The sequence below is a fragment of the Phalaenopsis equestris genome, unplaced genomic scaffold (genome assembly GCF_001263595.1).
Source record: "Phalaenopsis equestris unplaced genomic scaffold, ASM126359v1 Scaffold203579, whole genome shotgun sequence".
NCBI lineage: Eukaryota > Viridiplantae > Streptophyta > Magnoliopsida > Asparagales > Orchidaceae > Phalaenopsis > Phalaenopsis equestris.
Window position 1 is genome coordinate 180,180 of NW_018223193.1, and position 19,629 is coordinate 199,808.

Below are 19,629 nucleotides of genomic sequence, written 5' to 3' on the forward strand. Positions count from 1 at the left end.
AATTGCAACATCCAAAGTAATTTTTTTGTGTTGAGTTTGAATATTGCAAACTTAGTGTTCTGGCTATGGTTGCAAATCTACCGACTGTCCTATGGATACTTTATAGACTTTTAATGATGAGCAAAGATTAGAGATATCCTTCATTATTATTTTCTGGATAGGCTTAATTTCCTTGGTTGTTGATGCGGTAAATTATCATATGTATAAAAAGAAAAATTGGGATGTTATCTTAAGGATTTTAAGAAATAATATTAAGTGTCCTAGAAAAAGGGAAGTTTTTTATAAATAAAACAATATTTAGACATTGGAGCTTACTTGGAAGCTGACTTTACTAGATCTATTAAAATTTAAAAACCTATTTTAGGATATTTTGCTTTTGTAAGAGAAGCTTTTGTTTATGACGCAAAATGCAGACTGTTGTTGCTAGATATTGTAGAGAAGTTGAATAGAAGGCTGCGTTTGAAGGGTTTGACTTCTCGTCACTTCATCATTAGTCTCAAGTGTAATAGTCAGCCTAATATACATCTTGCTATGCAGCTATTGAACAACTTGCTGATATATTAAAGCAGATTGCATTTCATCAGCTATGCACCTCTATTAAAGAGGATTACTTCTCCTCATCTGCAATAAAGAGCAACTGGCTAATATTTTACCAAGGTTCTATGATCACTTTGATAATCTAATCTCTTTACCATACAGGATCATGGCATATGTTCTCTAGCTTTATCATACAGATTGTTATCATGTTGGAAAGTAGTTAGTAAATATTATGCATTTATTATGTAATATATCATGTTAGTTGAGAGTATTATTTCTATTTTTTCTTTTCCAATCTATTGTTTGTATTTACACTTACATAACCAACTTCATTGTGAAATCAATGGATTTGAATTCCAATTAGCTGAACAATATATATATATATATTTGAAACGCCCAAGAGCGAATTTTATTGAAATTGAAAAGGTACATAAAGGTTGTATGAGAGGACCCAATAAAGACGCCCTACCCATACAATACACAGACACTAACATCCTAAAAAAGATAAGACATAGATAAAACTCTAAAATTCAAAACTCGCAGAGAACAACTTGCTAGGGACGAGCCAGCTTAGTCCTGCCTCTGCCTCTGGTTCTAGGAACAGAGCCGGCTAACAAATTGCTGAGTGTCGTGCCATTGCCCGAAGTTACTAAAGTATCATCCATTAAGTTCCCAAGCGGGGGTGTGCCTCCATTCTTCTTTTTCTTCCTAGATGTATATACTTGTCATTCCTCATCCGGGAAGACTGACTCATCTGATCAGTGTGATCAACAAATTGTCGGGCATGTAGAAGAGGATGAGCCCCTAGCTCCTTACTATCAGTAACAACATTCTCATTTTGAAGAGATGGTAAACATGTCTCCTCAGTACCTGATGCTTCCTGAGGATGTGGAGCTGCAATACTATCCTGATTATCAGACCGAAGAATATCCTTTGGAGGTAAGGATCCTGCAGTATTGTTTTCAACAGTGATAGAGACTGTAAGATGCCCAAGTGAACCATCTGCCAATACATCAATCGGAAGAACAGAAATAGTATTGTCTCCGATAGTGGGAGGGAGAGGTGGCATCGTGTCAACCAGTGTTTCAATAGTCTGTGGAATGCACTCGGGAGCGGAAGAGGGACAAACATGAAGTGGGGCAGATCTAGTAGCATTTTTACTTGGAGGTTTTAAATTCGGATGCAAATGATAACATTAAGAAAGAGAGTGTCCAAACATATGACAGTGGGTGCAATAAAGAGGTATCTGTTCAAGTTCTATTTGTTTCCAAAATCCCTGATGCTGTGTGTCAATCTATATCTCTCCCGGAAAAGGTAAAGTAATATCTCGTTTTATTAAATTTCTAGCTTCAGAAGGCCAAGTTAGATTCAATGTAGGCATATTAGTTTTGAGAGGTTTACCGTATACCATCGCTAAAGCGAAGATGAGCTCTTGATCGTAAAGGTGGACCTTCAAACCTGGGAAGCGCAGCGAAACAGGAATGATAGGAGGTTCAGTACGAGGGTCAAAATCCACAGTCCATTTTAAAACCTTCATCACCTGGTTGTCTATTCGAAAGAGTCTTCTTGCAAACAAATGGACGTAGTCTTCATCATTTGATAATTGGATGAGAATGTGCCGACCATCCAATTTACCAATCTTCTTTGTTCAAAATCCTTTCGAATTAGCTCAAGTTTAGGGTTTTTATAAAGAAACTTACCTACTAAGAACAGTCGGCAGGGCACGCACAGCTAGGGTGGAGATCTCTGCCTCAATGAGAAAGATTGCAGGTTTGTCGTTTTTACAGTTTTCCATTTTTACGGGATGTTTTTTTGAGAAACCCGGTTTAAACCCCAAGAGCAAAAGTATCGTGGTAACGTTGCAGAAACATATTCGAAAGATAGGCGGGAGCAGGGTTATCACCGGCAAGGGCGGCGACATAAGAAAGAACCTCTGAGACCATCACCTTGGCCGGTGTTTCACTGCATGAGAAAAAACCTAGGAGGAAAACGAAGCTCTGTCGCTGAGCAGGCAGGCCATCTGCGACCGAGGACAAAGGCACTCGACGCATACGACGAGAAGCAGCGAGGGCGTGCGACGAAGAAGCGACGGTGTGCGACGAAGCAGCGAGGATGTGCGACGATGCAGACCACGATGAAGCTGCTGCAACCCGAGGCGCTGTCGTAGCTGTCTGAGGATGAAGGCAGTCGATGTAGACGACGAGAAGCAGCGACGGCGTGCGACGACGTTCCACGAAGCAGCGACGGCGTGCGACGACGCAGCCGACGACGAAGTGCTGCAACCCGAGGCGCTGTCGTAGCTGTCCAGAGAAGACGACCGAGGAAGAAGAAGGCTCGGTTAGCAGCGATCGAGATTGTATGCGAAGCCGACAAGACAGTAGCCACAAAAGCACGAAGACGATGGAGTGAAAGCCGGAGGTTAACGCTGGGTTTCGCCATCGGGCGAAACCTTAACAGAGCTCGCCGCCATCAATGAAATTGCTACATTGATGCATGAAACTTTTTTTGTTTTACGGATATTCTAAATTTGATTTGTTTAATTGAGAGAAAAAAAAAATTGATTTATTCTTTATGCTAAATTGTTGTGTTATTGCATGAAGTGATTCATTTTCATATCATGTCAAAATGATGATCTTATGCTGAAAGACACGTCTTGATATACTTTTCTATTTAATTAGTAAAAGGGAAATTTTCTACTGTGCATTCCAGATGGTAGCTTTAGGGGATCAAATATTAGTTCTATTACATGATTTGTATTGAATTTTAGCATTTGTTATTGTTGTCAGCATCTTGTTTTCTTGACGAAAATTTATGTTTTGAGTGCGTGGACTTTTTTTTGATTGTTCATAGTATTTTATCTTAGCTGACATTTAATCTAGTCGTAATAGGCCCATTCACTCATCTTATTTGTTTACTTTTAGCTTTATAAATTCTCAATGGTTTGATCGTGGCATGCACAAATACATTGGTTAGGTAGTTCAAAAATATCACCTTGGTGCTAGATTTTGTAAATAGCAATGTTTTGGGTGCTATGTATGTAATTATCTCTTAAGTTTAATGACCTTATGGCATCCTTGCATTCTCCATCCCGTTTTATCCTTCTTTTTGAATGTTTAAATCTCTTTTTAATAATTGGTAATATGAAAAATATTAAGTGGATTTAAGAATGTGCAGACAAATGATGTTCCAACCATTGTAGGAAAGGGGAGGGATTTATGTACACAGTTTTACAACTATATTGTAGATAGATTATTTTTAGATTTGAAATAGAAAAATATCAAAAGGTTTCCCTAGTTCTTTGCAGGGGTCAATTTTGTCCTAGTGTTTATAAAAGTAGCAATCTAGTCCTCATTCTTTTGATATGGGTTGAAATAATATCTAGTGAGGACTACTTTCGCTCTCATTAAAAGAGTTTGGGGATTAATTTAGTATTTTTATAAATTTTGGGATTAAAATGACCCCATGTCAATAGTAAGGGGACTATTTTGACACTTTTCTCGATTCAAATTAATGCTTTCTTGATCTCAAAAGGACAATATTTTTGCTTGGAGACAACCTGCTAAATTGATGCACTATTCTTGAATCACATTATATTTTTGAGCATTAGTAACCTGAATCTTGCTTGGAAACACCCATGCATCTCTCAATCAATTTAATTCCCCCTAAAAAGATGGATAGAAAGGGAGTAGCAAATATCTCTCTTATAAACACTATTCTGATAATATATAGGATGACTGGATTTTCTTCTTGTTTCTGCAGACGGCTTTGCCCACAGTATCATGATTTCTGCATTTTGTCGAGGTGGGTTGCTGCGAGAAGCAAGGCAATTTGCTAAGGACTTTGAGGAAAATTTTGAAAAATATGATCTTGTTATGCTAAATACCCTGTTAAGGGCTTACTGTAATGTTGGAGACAGAGATAGGGTGATGAAAATGCTCAGAAAAATGGATGAATGTGCAATATCACCTGATTGGAATACATTCCATATCTTAATCAAGTATTTTGCTAGAGAGAAACTATTTCATCTTGCTTATCGAAGTGTTGAAGACATGCACAGCAAAGGGCACAAGTTAAATGAGGTAACTGTCTCCAAAAATTTGTGCTAAAATTTTTACTTTGACAAAGAATCTGTTAGGGTTTTTCAATCATCATTACTTTTTTTATCTTTAGCAGCTTAGTAATAAATCTCATGTTAGCCCCTTAATTTGATGTAAATTTATTCAACATACCAGATATTGCTGATAAGAACACAAAAATAGTTTTTAGAACTACATTTTATCATTTCTAACTTCAACAGGAAAAAGGAATTTGAGCATTCGAAGTAGTGTTTTGACATTACCAGTTTTCTTTAATATCCTGCTTCAAATTAAATAAGTGAAGTCTGATATCTTGGTAAAAATTTTCAAACTTTCAAGTTCTTTATTGAAGAAGACACATTAGAAATATAAAATATTAACATAAAAATCAGATTCCTCTTTCTTACCATCGTAATACATTTGTTTTTGTGATTTCAATTTTCAGTTGCATAATAGTAATATGATTCGATACCCTGGAAATTTGATGCCTTATTGTTTCTGGCTTCTGCTTTGAACTTTTATGCATTCTAGTCCCGGAAAAATGACTCTTTTCTTTATTTCTGCTCTATGGCCACTTTGACATTTCCTTATACTTGCAGGGCCTTTGCCTATCTCTTATTTTACAGTTGGCTAAAGCTGGTTTTCCTTCTGAATCATTTTCTGTATACAATATGTTGAGATTCAGCAGTAGAAACGTGCGCAAATCCCTTCATGAGACAATGCTAAACATATTAGTTGAAGCAGGTCACCTGAAAGATGCTTACGTAATAGTGAAGGTATTGTGATTTTTGGTCCCATTTATTAATTGATTATAAAAGTTTTATTTAGTTACAGTTTTTTTTCATGAACAGGATAACATGGAGATGATATCTACCCGATCTTTGGAGAAATTTGCTGCATCATTTATGAAATCTGGCAACATTAATTTGATTAATGATGTTGTCAAAGCTTTCCATTGCTATGGGCACCATGTGAACGCTGTAAGGTTACCTTGAGTTGCTCCAAACTGCTTGCATTGTTTATCTGTTGAAATCTTACAAGATCATCTCTAATGCCCCATTTACCAATCTGTTCGTTAAAACTGTTAAAAGTGCATGAAAATAAAACTCTCTAGTTTCGTTAAGCTTTTTATAATTTTCATAAAAAATATTCCTTATACACTAATCGACACCATTATAAGATCTCTATAATATTCTTATATCTACTTTTTTCTATGCTCGTAGATGATAATGAGGGCATGAGAGTGCTGGTGGACCTAGTCTAAGAGAACACGTCTCATATTAGTTTTTGGGTAATTTGAAGAGGTTTTGTTTGGAGGACTAATCAATAGTTGAAATTCAAGCTTAATAGCTCAAAAATTTCATAATACCGATCTTATATATACTTGATCTTCTTTAAAGGTTTGGTGACCAGCTTTATTTATTGAGATAAATTTTGATTTATAAACCAGTTAATATTGAAATGTTCTTCCTGTCTATTTGCTAGTGAGAAGCAAAGAAATAAGACAAAAAGGTAAGGGGTTTGCTCTTGCTATAAAATTAAAAAATTGAACTATTTAATGAATCTTAATTAGCAAAATGTACTTGTTTACCGGGGAAGAATATTTAAAATTAAGATTCATTAACTCTTTCAACAAAGTACTTGTTCACCGGGGAAGAATATTTAAAAAGGGCATTACAAATGCATGGGGTTTTTCACCAATACATATTTATGTAAATGAGTTTATTTACACAACCCTTGTGCTTCCATCGCAAAGTGTTTGTTTAAATAAATTAGCCATAACTCGAAGCCTCCCCTCTTCATAGCAACATTGTTTAACATAATGTGTATTTTCTTTTTTTTGCAAGTGATAAAAACGGGCACCTTATTTTAAGAACACAAATCGTTTGTGATTGAGCATGGAGAAGATTTTACTTAGCTTTTTGACATGACTTATCATTAGTCTATTTTTTTCATTAATTTCTATTTTTGACGCCGGCTAATATCTCACTTTTTACATTTCATCAATCATCACTAAGTGACAATAAGGTGGGCTGAAGTAGTAGTTTGGTTCTTCCACTTTGATCCAGAGGCTTTGGTCTGAGTTTCAAAATGCCTTGAGCAATATAAGAGTATAATTGCATTCATCAAATCCGTTGCAGGTTTCTAGAATAAATGGATCTTCTTGCAGTGACTTAGACAATACTATTAGGTGAGAATTGTGACCTGTCAAGCATTTGTATCTTAAGGCTTTAAAAACTTTTGCAGTGAAATTTTAACCAAACCTTATATTTGGTAACAAAAGTAGAAGAATATTTAACACGAATGTTGTGAAGTGAAAACAACGAATCAACAAAATCTATTAGGCTTCCGAACAGATCTGTCATTGTTGGAGTTCTATGGGATCATGATTACATCTTCTTTTGAACAAATAATTTGTAATGACAAGTCTATTGTGGAACTTTAGTTGTGGATTGTTCTTCAAATTTCCTAAGGTGGTATGTCAAAGATATTCTCAAGACTTATTCAATTTTGCATTTCTTGTTTGAGAGAAGAAACATAGTTTGTCTTAATGACTTAATAGTTACAATGTAAATTTTTCGTATAATGCATGACTAGAATTATAAGTTTTGTTGGAAGATAAATGGTACAACCATCATAAAGTCAAATTTCTTTAGGAACTAATTCTATGAATGTTGTTATCGTACTTCCTCACTATAAATGTGAACAAGAACTTACCTTTGCTCGATCGTGTTGGACTCATTTTTGATCAAATTAATTAAATAGTTAAAAGATTAGTATTTAGTATACATTTTTTATATTGAATTTTTATGCTTTATTTTAAAAAAAATATTTGACGCCGGAGCCTATTGCAAAAAATATACCACAGTATTGTAGCTACTATAGTACCCTGAAAATATATATTGCGGGAGACATGCCAAAATAATCTTGTTTTCCTTTATTATGCTTTATTTCCTATTATCCTTAATTCATTTGTAGCCATTTTGTATATATATGTTGTATGAGAGTCTGGAAGTAACTTTTCGGTGTGTTCTGCCTTGGGACAGCCGCCGACATCTCTTCTCCCCTTCAAAGGCTGTATCGTAGGGTTCCAAATGGTGCCTCTGTCATATCTTGGTTTCCAGGTGGTGATTTTTTCTTCTCCGATCGCACCTCTCCGCTCCATGTCGTCCTTCCCTGTTGCAGCTGCATCCAAGACAACATCTTTTATTGTTTTTCACTGTAATTTTCTCATTCCAGCCCTCCTTGCTCATTGCCCCTGTCCCAGACAACCGTCCCCTCGTTTTGCCCCTTCACTGCCCTCCAACCCCTCGCTTTGTCCTTTTGCTGCTGTCACTGGAAATAATAAGTCTGCTGTTCTCCTGCTGTCCCCTGCTGTTCCTTCCTTTCCTACAGCGTTTTGCCGCTCCACTCGCCACCTCATCTGCTGCCCTTGCTTTCCCAGCGTTCTGCTTTGCTGCCAATGTGATTCCAAGCCCTCCTTTGGCTGTACCAACCACCTACAATCTCATTTCAGCCATCTATCTTTGCTCCCCAACCACCTAGCCGATCTCCACCACCCATGTGTAAAGCCCTAGCATGAGTTTGTGTTGTATTTGTTGTAATTACCCTTTTCTAGTTTATTGATTGTAATCGTTTATTTATTTTTGGTAATAATTTATGTTTTTCATACCTTGATTTAACTCTGATACCAATATTACTTTCATTATTTTTTAAATTATTTGAGCTAAATTTGAGCCGAATATGTACCACAAACGAACTACCAAATTCAAATTGAGATAAACAGTTAGATGCTATTCACTTGTCATTTCGAGCGTAATTCAAAATAAATTTTTGAACTAGTCATTTACAAATAAACATTGGGCTCACTGAAGTTCAGCTCATTTACAACCTTATGAGTGGTGAGCTAAGAGAAATGACTTGTAAATAGGTATAAAGTAGGCTCATGGTTTAACGAAATTCATCATATAGTTTATTTCTGTAATAAGTTTGAATTTAATTCCATGTTACTACTTATATTAACTTGGACATGCCTATGTAATCCATAAATCCAAATGAGCACCTAAATTTTATGTTTTTGGTAATGAATCAATTGATTTCATTAAATATAGATAATAAATAAGCAACAGATTGGCTTTTGTCAATTAAAATCAACTTTGTCAAATATTTGGAAAAAAATTAATTTTTCATTTAAGAAGCTTCCCAAACCCATTTAAAATTAGAATCATTCAAACTAGCTTGAATTTAGGTAACTTGGCATGTATTTAGATTCCAAACATGGTTCTACACTACCTAAGCTAAGATTGGCATTGGCTTGAATTGAAATGGTGCAGTCATGGATTGGAGTAATGAGCAAGTTGATAGAGCCGACCTTTGGCATTCTATCCGCTAAGCATGTCCATTGCCTTAGACTCCTTTCAGCATAAATGTACGATGTGTATCCTTGGTGAATTAATATGCATTCTTGTTGTCACACACCAACTAACCCCCCTGGTAGGGTCAATCGTGGTGCGTGACAATAAGGTTAGACCAACTCTTACCAGCACTCGTCATGATTTTTATAATCAGGACCTAGTGGGTGATAAATTAGTTTAACTGGATCGCTGTAACATAGGTGATACATTGCATTTCAACTAATATTTGAAAGTATAGAAATTAAATAATCCAAAACATGAAAACTATATAGAATTGTGAATTCCAAAATAATAAAAAAATACTTACCCAGAACCTATGCTCAAAGCTTCCAAAACTAACGTGCAAAAGCTGTACAAAGACACATCTGACTACTCTTCCCGGTGCCTTTGGCCCCTACCCGAAAGACAATAAATAATGAGCAAACAACAAGCTCAGAGAAATAATTAAGACTAATATAAGATTTTACACATGAAAAGACAAGAAGCAACATGCTTGCTTGTTGAAAACTGTACATGTCTACACATAGTTGATAACAGGCTAGCATAAGAAAGCATGTATAGAAATCATGTGTACAATGTAATATTTTGGTCGTAAGCATGAAATTATAAGCATATTTTATAGCGGTGTCATTTCATAGAGGTCATATCATAATAATGTCACTTATTTAGGTTTTGTTTGGCGCAGTTGCAGCTTCTCAGTTTTTCAGCTGAAGCTGCGCTGCTCCAGAAAACTGTTGTGAGGAAGTAGCTGCGGGGAAGCTGACTGTCTGTTTGGTGCAACTGTGTGAAAACAACTGTGGGCAGCTGTTTATGGAAAAATGGCTATGATGCTCTTATTTGGTAAAACTGTTTATAAGAAGGCTGTAACAACTATATTTTTTAAACTTCTGAAGCAGAATTTCATTTCTAAACATAACAGAAAGTTCATATACCCTCACTTAACAGTGAGCCCCGAAAATGCTAAAGAAAAAGAAAAAAAATTAATAAAATTACAAGTAAAATAAGAAAATTATAAGGATTTGATATACTCATAAGCAAACTCAAACCAAAACAAAAAAGCTCATTTGCATACATATCAGAAAATTTTCATGTATTTACATATGTAGCAATTAAACTTTAATATTTACATTCATAACATTGAAATCTTTAACATCTCGTCAAAAACACCAATTTTAGTTGCATTCCAAAAGTCGAATACATATCTTTTATGCAGAAGTTTATAACACCAAAGTGGTATAATTGTAAATATTAAACTTTAGGCGTTAGATTTGTAAATTCATAAGAATTGTGTAGTACATATGCAAATTTCTCAAAAAGAAAATAACCATCTACAAAACCAATCCAGAGAAATTAAATCTAAAAAGCTAATTCCAACAAAAACATCAAAATCACAAACTAAAACTTTTAAAACAAACTTATTTACACAAGTATACAAATTCAAGCAACTAAGCAAAGACTATTCAACGAGAACTGTGACATAAACCAAGCAAAGACTATTGGGAAATGTCCAACATTCCAAGCAAATCCAAATAAGCCCCACCACCACAACTGCTCACCAAAGTAATTTGGATGACGAGAATAGTACCACAAGCCATTGTTCAAGTTAGGAACCGTTGGGGAGCCTTCAGCTCTTAAAACTTCGTTTCTTTGCATTAAATTGTTGAGTTGCGGCAAAGAAGGCAATCACAATTCCACTAATGCATGTAGAGGCGGCTGTGAAGTCCCAAATTCCCCATGGCTTATTGCTGGAGTGAATTGCATATAGCTGCAGGCAACATACCAATCAGAAAGATCTGACAATATGCATTGGGTTTGTTTTAATTGTGTAGAAAGTTTATGAAGGAAATTAATACAAAAAAGCCTATGAAGAAAAACATATCACATGCTTTATCGGTTAAGAAAGCAGACATATAAATAGCAATATTTTAAAAAGAAGCAACTATTCTGAAAGATGATATTTTGAATGAAATAACTTCAATAGTTTTAAGAACTTGATCGAAATTGCTCGTTTAGTTCATATTAAAACTAATCATATGCCTTCCATCTCAAAAACTTTTGTCTCAGAAAGAAGGTAGAGGTGGTTTGGGAATTAGAATTTTTGAATACAAAATCATTGAAATAAAGAAGGAAGACTTGGAGCTAAACAGAAGCAAAAGGAAAGTTTAAGGGGGAAAAACATTTAGCATAACAGTAAACTGTGTAAGACAACTTCACAATAGGTTTATTCATGCAGAAAATGGTGGTTGTTAACTCTCTGTTACATTAAGTGGACTCATTTCTACAAGGAAATAATGACAACAGTAAAATACTACCGATAGTTTTCTTGTTTCTGATGCTTATAAGTTTCCAGACCAGGCAGAGTTATTAAAAAATAATTGTAAAAAAAAAGAAATTCTAAACCTCTGAGGATGAAAGCTTCAATAGCAGTGCGACTGTGATAATAACTCCATCGTGTCTCACATGCAGCAAATGTAAAATTTCTCTTGAGTAATACAACCCAGTTCAAACCACCAACAAAAAATAGAGAAAAGTCATTATTATATGCTGTTTAGCATTAGAAAAAAAACTCAAATAAAGCCCATAAAAAATTCAAATTTCCAAGAGGAATTTGATCAAACACTTAAAGTACAGGAACAGACTGAATACTACCTTACCGCCAAATGAACAAGCTCATCAATTTTCAAGAAAAAATAAACATCATCAAATGGAATAACCAATTAAAAATGAATATTTATGCAAAGCAAGATGGGCGCAAAAACTCTATACCTACTGAGACACATACACAGCAAAAAAAGAAACCCACCACCAATGTTTCCCACACTGCTTTCTTATCTCTTAATAAAAAGCCCTTCTCCCTTAACCTCAGCTCACTGCCTGTATCTGGCTTTATCTTCAAGCCGCGAAAAGGGCAGGGAGATGGAAGCTTGTGAGGCCAGTAGGATCATTATCGCATCCTTTTGCCTAGCTTCCCATGGCTTCCAATGTCTGTGTTTTCTGTCTCTTCCAGATCTTCTCGTTTGTATCCTTTCTCGACCTTCCCAGGAGAGTCTTTGTATTTCCTTCACCACCTCCTTTTCCATTCGAAAAAAACCATGTCTGCTTGCTTAGGCCTTCTTCCTCAATGATTTCAGGTAGGAGCAGAGTGAGAAAGGAAAAAGGGAGAACAATGGGAGTTTTGAGGATCATTGCATGCTGCGATCTGGCTTTCCCAGTCGAAATCGAAGGCTAAGGGAGTAAAAAATCGAGTGGTAACGCGACCCGCATTTCGCTCAGATTCACGACCGCCGCCAAGAAAACGCCACGCCAAACGACCCTTTTTCGCGACCTCCCGCCTCACCGCGCACAAAAAGCCACGCCAAACAGACCCTTAATGTATATGGTTTAACTATATCCATGTTCTTTCATAATGATTGTCACTCTGCCCTAAAGGCCACATAAACCATAAAAAATGTCAGGCTTTCCCCAACGTAGCAGCTATCAACAGTCCTTATGATACCCACAGTTCCCCAACGTTCTATCACCGTCCAATCCCTATCACCGTCTAATCCCAACGGTTTCGAGAATTTTAGCCCCGTATAAATATCATGAGTCGGCAATACATCCCTGCAAGTAATACTCTATCCATACATTACTCGAAACATTTCTTAGTGCATAGTACCTTATATACTTGTTTGATTCATAACTAAAAACCTGCAACATATCATAGTATAGCATATCATCATATGTATAGTATAATATATCAACTTACATTCATACATTTTAAGCAGGTAATAATCTATAATATGAAAGAAGTCTAAATGCTTCTAGGTCAGACTAGAATTCATATGCAAACATATAGAAGGTTATTTTCATTAAATTAATACAAGATTTTTTCATTTGATTTGATGGAGCAGCCCTACGATGAGTTTCTATACGCTCGCCTCGAGCTCACGCCTCGTAGGCAACATAGGAATTCATAACTTAGGCTAAAATCATGACATCACCCGCATTAATTCCCAAACATACCTCGAATGGACTGTTCGACATAAATCACCCTTCTGAAACGCTAATTTTCTTTCTATCACCTCCAACTTAACTTCAACTTTGCTAAACTCATGCTAAAACCCTTTGGGAAGCTTGCAAAAGATTAAGACACTGCTAACACAAAATCGGCTCCTCTTATGGCTACCGATAATGAAAAAAACAGAAAAAAATGAGGTAAACTTCAATACAGAAGTGAGAGGAACGAAATGAATGCTTGGAATTGCAAGCAAAAGGGATTTGTGCTTACAAAAGTTACCCCGGAGCCTTTGATCGTGAGTTGGGCAACCCTATGCATTGCTCGATCCATCTGTTCGCGGCCCTGCACTGTAGCAAAGGCCATGACTTTGCTACAGGGGCCGAACGAAGCTCCTACTCGGGGAGGATTATTGCATACGGACACCGCATGCAGAGATGCATGCGGTGTCCGATCTACACCGTTGATCACGGTGATTTACGGTGATGATTTATTTCGGTGGGCCCCACTTTAAATTTTTTTATATATATTTTTTTAAAATAAAATACCGAAATACATCATCACCGTAGATCACCATGATCTACGATGTAGATTGGACACCACATGCATCTCTGCATGCGGTGTCCGTATGCAATAATTTTTCCCTGCTAAGAGGGATGCGATAAAGAGAGTCGGGTGAGAGAGAGGGGAAGGAATTGAAGCTCTTGAGCCCTATGCGACTGAAACCAACGAATAAGAGGTTCGGAGAGGTCGGTTGGCTACAACAACTGTAGATTAAGGGAGGGATTAATTAACATAATTAATATTTAATTAATTTATTAGAACTTGTAATGTTCAAATTTTATATTTACTAATTTGTTCATAGTTTACATACAATGTTTTATATTAAATTGATCGATCTCATGTAAAGAATTTAATAAAATTTTTTCAATCATCAAAAAAATTTGGGATAATTTTAGAATTTGTCAAACTTACCCGATTTCTCGAAATATGGGTGTTATAGCTCTTCCATCTTTATAAAAATTTCGTTCTTAAAATTTCTTACTTTACTGGAATAGGAAAATTTCTTTCTCAAAATAACACTATCATTGCCGGTCCCAAGCCCGAATGTGAAAAGTGGAGGGTTGCATTAGGTAGTCGACAATCAGCGTAAAACTTATCGAAAAAATCATAACATGAATCCTTTTGATCTTTATGTAAGTGTTAGGGCGTCCCCTGAAAGCGACACGCTATATGACCTGAATACAGTGAAAATTATGCAAGGACCGCTACACCGGCGCCCGGGTGTAGTGTCAAATAAACAAGGGTTCCTATATTACGGACGAATACGGGTAAAGAAGTTGGTCTATAAAACTAATGAATTTAATATTAGAATAAGATCTTGGAATATAGATACTCTCAATGGTAAATTAATGGAATTAATTGATATTATAATTCATATAAAGATTAATATCTTATGCATTCAAGAAACTAAATGGATTGGAGAAAAAGCTAAGGAGATTGATAACTTAAGGTTCTAAACTTTAGTATTCTGGTAAGAGTCGCACTAGAAATGGTGTAAGTGTAATTATAGATAAAAGTTTGAAAAATAATATTGTAAAAATTAATAGAATTGGAGATAGAATTATAACACTTAAGATTATCATTGATACTAAGATTTTTAATATTATAAGTGTTTATGCTTCTCAAGTAAGTTTATTTAGATACAGAGTCTAAAGATAAATTTTGGAATGACTTAGAAGACTTAATACAAATGATACCTCTTGAAGAAAGAATTTTTATTGGAGGAGATTTAAATGGACATGTCGGTAAAGTGGTGGAAGATCTTTGAAATATTCACGGTGACTATGGTTTTGAAGCGACTAATGAAGAAGGTAGAGCTATTTTAGATTTTGCTTTAGCGTATGATTTTGTTATTATTAATACTTTATTCAGGAAAAGAGATGTGCATCTTATTACTTATACGAATAGATCTAATAAAACACAAATTGATTATTTTCTTATGAGAAAAAGAGATCATCGAGATTGTAAATATTGTCAGGTCATTCCAAGTGAGGATTTAAGTATCCAACATCGTTTATTAGTTCTAGATTTTAAGATGAAGAGTTGTAAAATAAATAATATTAGAACTCATCATCGTAGAATTAGATGGAAAAATTTAAAAGACAAATAAAATTATTTTTATAAGTTAAATTCAAGATTTCAAAAGTTTGGATGTTCAAGATGAAATAAATACTATGTGGGATAAAGTAACAAATACTATTAAACTAGTAGCAAACGATGTGTTTGGAGAATCAAAAGAAAAAGTTTATTTAAATAAAAATAGTTGGTGGTGAAATAATATTGTGCAAGAAAAGATAATATACACGAAGTTATGTTATAAAAATTGGTTTAAATGTAAAAGCTTAAAGAACTGAGAAAAATATCAAACGGCTCGCAGGGAGTCTAAAAGAACAATATGTGACATTAAAAATTATGTTTTTGATGATCTTTATAATAGATTAGATACTTAGGAGGGTGAAAAATATATGCCTAAATTAGCCAAACAAAAAGAAAAGTAAAGTAAAGATTTAACTAAGTAAATTGTATTAAAGATGAAAATCAAAAAGTGATTTTCTTAGGAAAAAATATTCGACATAGATGGATGAGTTATTTTGATAAACTTTTTAATGAAGTTTCTGAAAATAGGATCATCCTTAGTGATCTTAATATCGTTAATAATAATAAACGTTTCATTTCTACCATCGCATTAGTAAAAAATAAGTTGAGAAGGCTTTAAAGAAAACTAAGGGTGGAAAGTCTGTAGAACCTGATAGTATCCCAATTAAAATATGAAAATGTTTTGGAGATTTGGGAGTGTCTTGTCTTAGTAAACTCATTAATATTATGTTAAAACCTAAAAGGATGCCTGAGGAGTGGAGGAAGTGTATTTTGGTCCCATTTTTAAGAATAAAGGGGATGCACAAGAGTGTGAAAATTATAGAGGAATTAAGTTGATGTGTCATACTTTAAAATTATGGGCGAGGGTAATGGAACATAGGTTAAGACGTATGACAAAGATTTCTCATAATCAATTTAGATTTATGCTGGGCATGCCAACTATGGAAGCTATACATTTATTGAGAAGTTTGATGAAGAAGTTTAGAGATAAGAAGGAGAATCTAGATTTGATTTTTATTGATTTAGAATAAGCTTACGATAAGGTTTCAAGAGATATCCTTTGGAGAGTTCTTGAGAAGAAAGGTGTTGATATGAATTATATTCAAGTCATTAAAGATATGTATAGTAGAGTTATTACTTGTGTTCGGACTGAAGGAGGATTGACCAAATATTTTCCGATTTCTGTTGGATTACATTAGGGATCGACTTTAAACCCGTATCTTTTTTCTTTAGTTATTGATGGTCTTACTGGACATTTACAGGAGGATATAACTTGGTGTATGCTTTTTGCTGATGATATCCTTCTCATGGATAAGACGAGAGAAAAAGCCTAGGAAAAACTTGAACTATGGAGGTCTACCTTGGAGTCTAAAGGCCTTCATTTGAGTAGAACTAAAACTGAATATATGAAATGTAATTTTAGTAGTAGTTCTAGTGACAGAAGTGTAACTTTAGGTGATCAAATTATTAAAAGTTGTTACCGATTAGATATCTCGGATCTGTTGTTCAAAGCGATGGTGATATAGAGGGGGATGTTAATAGTAGAATTCAAGTTAGTTGGCTGAACTAGAGGAATGCTTCGAACCTTTTATGTGATAGACAAGTACCGCTTATACTGGAAGGAAAATTTTTAAGACGGTGGTGAGACCTGCAATGCTCTATGGCGTTGAATGTTGACCTTTAAAAAATAAGCACAAAGTTAAGTATTGCCGAGATGAGAGTGATTAGGTGGATGAGTGGCTTTACACTTAGAGACAAAATGCGAAATGAATATATATCCGTGCCGTGATAGGGTTGGTGTAAGGGTTGGTGTAACTCCTGTGATAGACAAAACTAGAGAAAGTCGTCTTAGATGGTTTGGTCACATCAAGCATCGATCATCTAATGATCTAATGATCCGATTAGGAGAGTAGATGTTTTAGATTCGACTTATGTTAAGAAAGGCAGAGGTTACCTATGAAGACTTGGGCTTATTATCTAAAAAATGATCTTCCAATGCTTAAATTGTTCTTTCTGATTGTCCGTCGGTTTGTGGATAAAATGCAATGCTGAAATGTAACTGTGTACCCAAACCTTGCTGAATGCCTTTTGTCAACCTAGACATGAATCTTCCGTTTTTGTCAGAAACAATAACTTTTGGAATACCATGCGATTTGATAATTTCTTTAACGTGTAATATGACCAACTTTTCTACTGAATCTGTCTGTCTCATAGGGAATAAATGAGTTGATTTGGTTAATTTGTTAATAATGGCCAAAGTACTGTTGTGGCCTGATCTAGATCGAGGAAATCCCATAACAAAATCCATGTCAATTTCTTCCCATTTCCATTTAGATATTGATAATGATTGTAACAATCCATTTGGTCTCTGATGCTCAATCTTCAACATCGAGAAACATTTTCAGCAACATCTTTCTTCATACCTGGCCACCAGAATGCTAACTTCAAATCTTTGTATATTTTTGTGATGTTGAATGAACTGTGTAACCTGAATGATGAGCTTCATATACAATTTCTCGTCTCAGATCAAAATCAGTAGGTACCCATAGCTACAGTTTATTTCGGATAACTCCATCTTCATCAGCAATTATATCGGTCCTTTTTTCTGATTGACATTGCTTCAGGAGTTTCGGATATTCGTTGCCAACTTTTCGAGTTGCCTTGATACTATTCATGAATGTTGGTTTCACAGTCAGTTGATGTAGATAACCTATGCCACATGATCTTCTAATTTTCAACAGTAAACATCAATTTTATTTAGTAATTATGGTTTTAGAGTAAAAATCCAGCTTGCATTGCCTGTGAATTTACGTCTCAATGCATCAATAACAACATTTGCTCAACCCGGACAATGTTGTATATTTAGATCGTAATTTTTTATCAAATCTAATCGTTTTCGCTGCCTTAAATTCAACACTTTTTTTGTGAAAATATACTTCAAACTTTGATGATCAACAAAGACTTCGCGTTTTATGCCATCCAAAAAATATCGCCAAATCTCGAGTGCACATATCACAACAACTAACTCCAAATCATGTGTCAGATAGTTCCTTTCATGTGGCTTCAACTGTCTGGATGCATAAGCTATCACCTTGCTATTCTGCCTTGGAACACAACCCAAGACTTTTAATGATGCATCACTATAAATTTGAAATCCTTTTGTGCCTGATGAAATAGTTAAAACTCGTGTAGTAGCTAAATTTTTGTTTTCTTATTAGCTTGTATAACGACATATTTAGCTATGAAAAAAATTTGATGAAGCTCCTGTAATATCCTGCAAAGCCAAAAAAAACTTTGTACCTCTGTAATATTTTTTGTAATAAGCAATTCTACAATTGCTTTGACTTTCTCATGATCAACTAAAATTCTTTAACCACTGAGAATGTGTCCCAAAAATGCAATGCTTCGTAACTGAAATTCACATTTCAAAAATTTTGCATATAACTGATTCTTTCTTAGCAGCTCCAAAATCATCCTCAACTGCTTGACATGATCATCATCTATTTTTGAATAAATCAAAATATCATCAATAAATATAATAACGAAATGATCCACACATTATTTGAAATTTGATTCATCAGGTCCATAAAAAATTGCAGGAGCATTGGCTAAGCCAAAACGTATAACTACGAATTTATAATGACCATACCTGATCCCAAAAGCCGTTTTAGTTATATTTGCCTTCTTGACTCTGATCTGATAATATCCCGATCTCAGATCAATTCTGGAAAATACAATTGCACCTTCTAACTGATCAAATAGATAGTCGATCCTAGGCAAAGATTATTTGCTCTTGATCGTCACTTTATTCAGCTCTATAATTAATACATAACATCATGAATCCATCATTCTTCCGACGAATAATACTGGAGCATTCCATGATGATTTACTTGTTATGGTAAAACCTTTATCTATTAATTTTTGTAACCGATATCAATTCCTGCAATCCTTTCAGAGCCATCCTATATGGAGTTTTAAATATTGCAGCATTTCTGGCTGCACATCAATACTGAACTCCATTTCACGTTTTGGCTGTAACCCTGACAATTCTTCAGGAAAGACATTAGAAAATTTTGAAACCACGACTATGTTTTTCAATTCTTGTACAACTTTATGTAGCACTTCTAATTTTGACAAAATACAAGTTCATCACTTCGCAAACATTTCCTAACTTTCACTTCACTAATCAGAGAAGATTGTGCATTTCGATCACAAAAGATATAAAATGACTTTTCACAAGATGGATTTAGCTTTAGCTGCCTTTTCCATCATTCAGTTGTAGCAAAGTGCTTTACTATTCAATCCATTCCCAAAATAACAGTAAAGGTCTGAATTGCTATGATAATTAACTTTGCTGCGAACTTGTTATCATGCACATGAACATGAACTTCAAATTTCTTATTGGCATAAAATCCACTTCTCAAATGCATGGTAACACACAAAG

The 19,629-nt window shown here is 34.9% G+C and overlaps 1 protein-coding gene across 4 annotated transcripts in view; it reads left to right on the top strand.

Annotated features, from left to right (window-relative positions):
* The window catches only part of LOC110036192 (pentatricopeptide repeat-containing protein At1g10910, chloroplastic), a 91,765-nt gene that overhangs the window by 64,313 nt on the left and 7,823 nt on the right, over positions 1 to 19,629 (top strand). For 2 of the 4 annotated variants that reach the window (XM_020740584.1, XM_020740581.1), the window contains exons 7-9: positions 4,297 to 4,616; positions 5,213 to 5,389; positions 5,465 to 5,593. In XM_020740584.1, the coding sequence (XP_020596243.1) occupies positions 4,297 to 4,616; positions 5,213 to 5,389; positions 5,465 to 5,593 (626 nt within the window). Of the gene's footprint in view, positions 1 to 4,296; positions 4,617 to 5,212; positions 5,390 to 5,464; positions 5,599 to 19,629 lie in introns of all 4 variants that reach the window. The other 2 variants (XM_020740582.1, XM_020740583.1) reach the window with 2 other exon arrangements.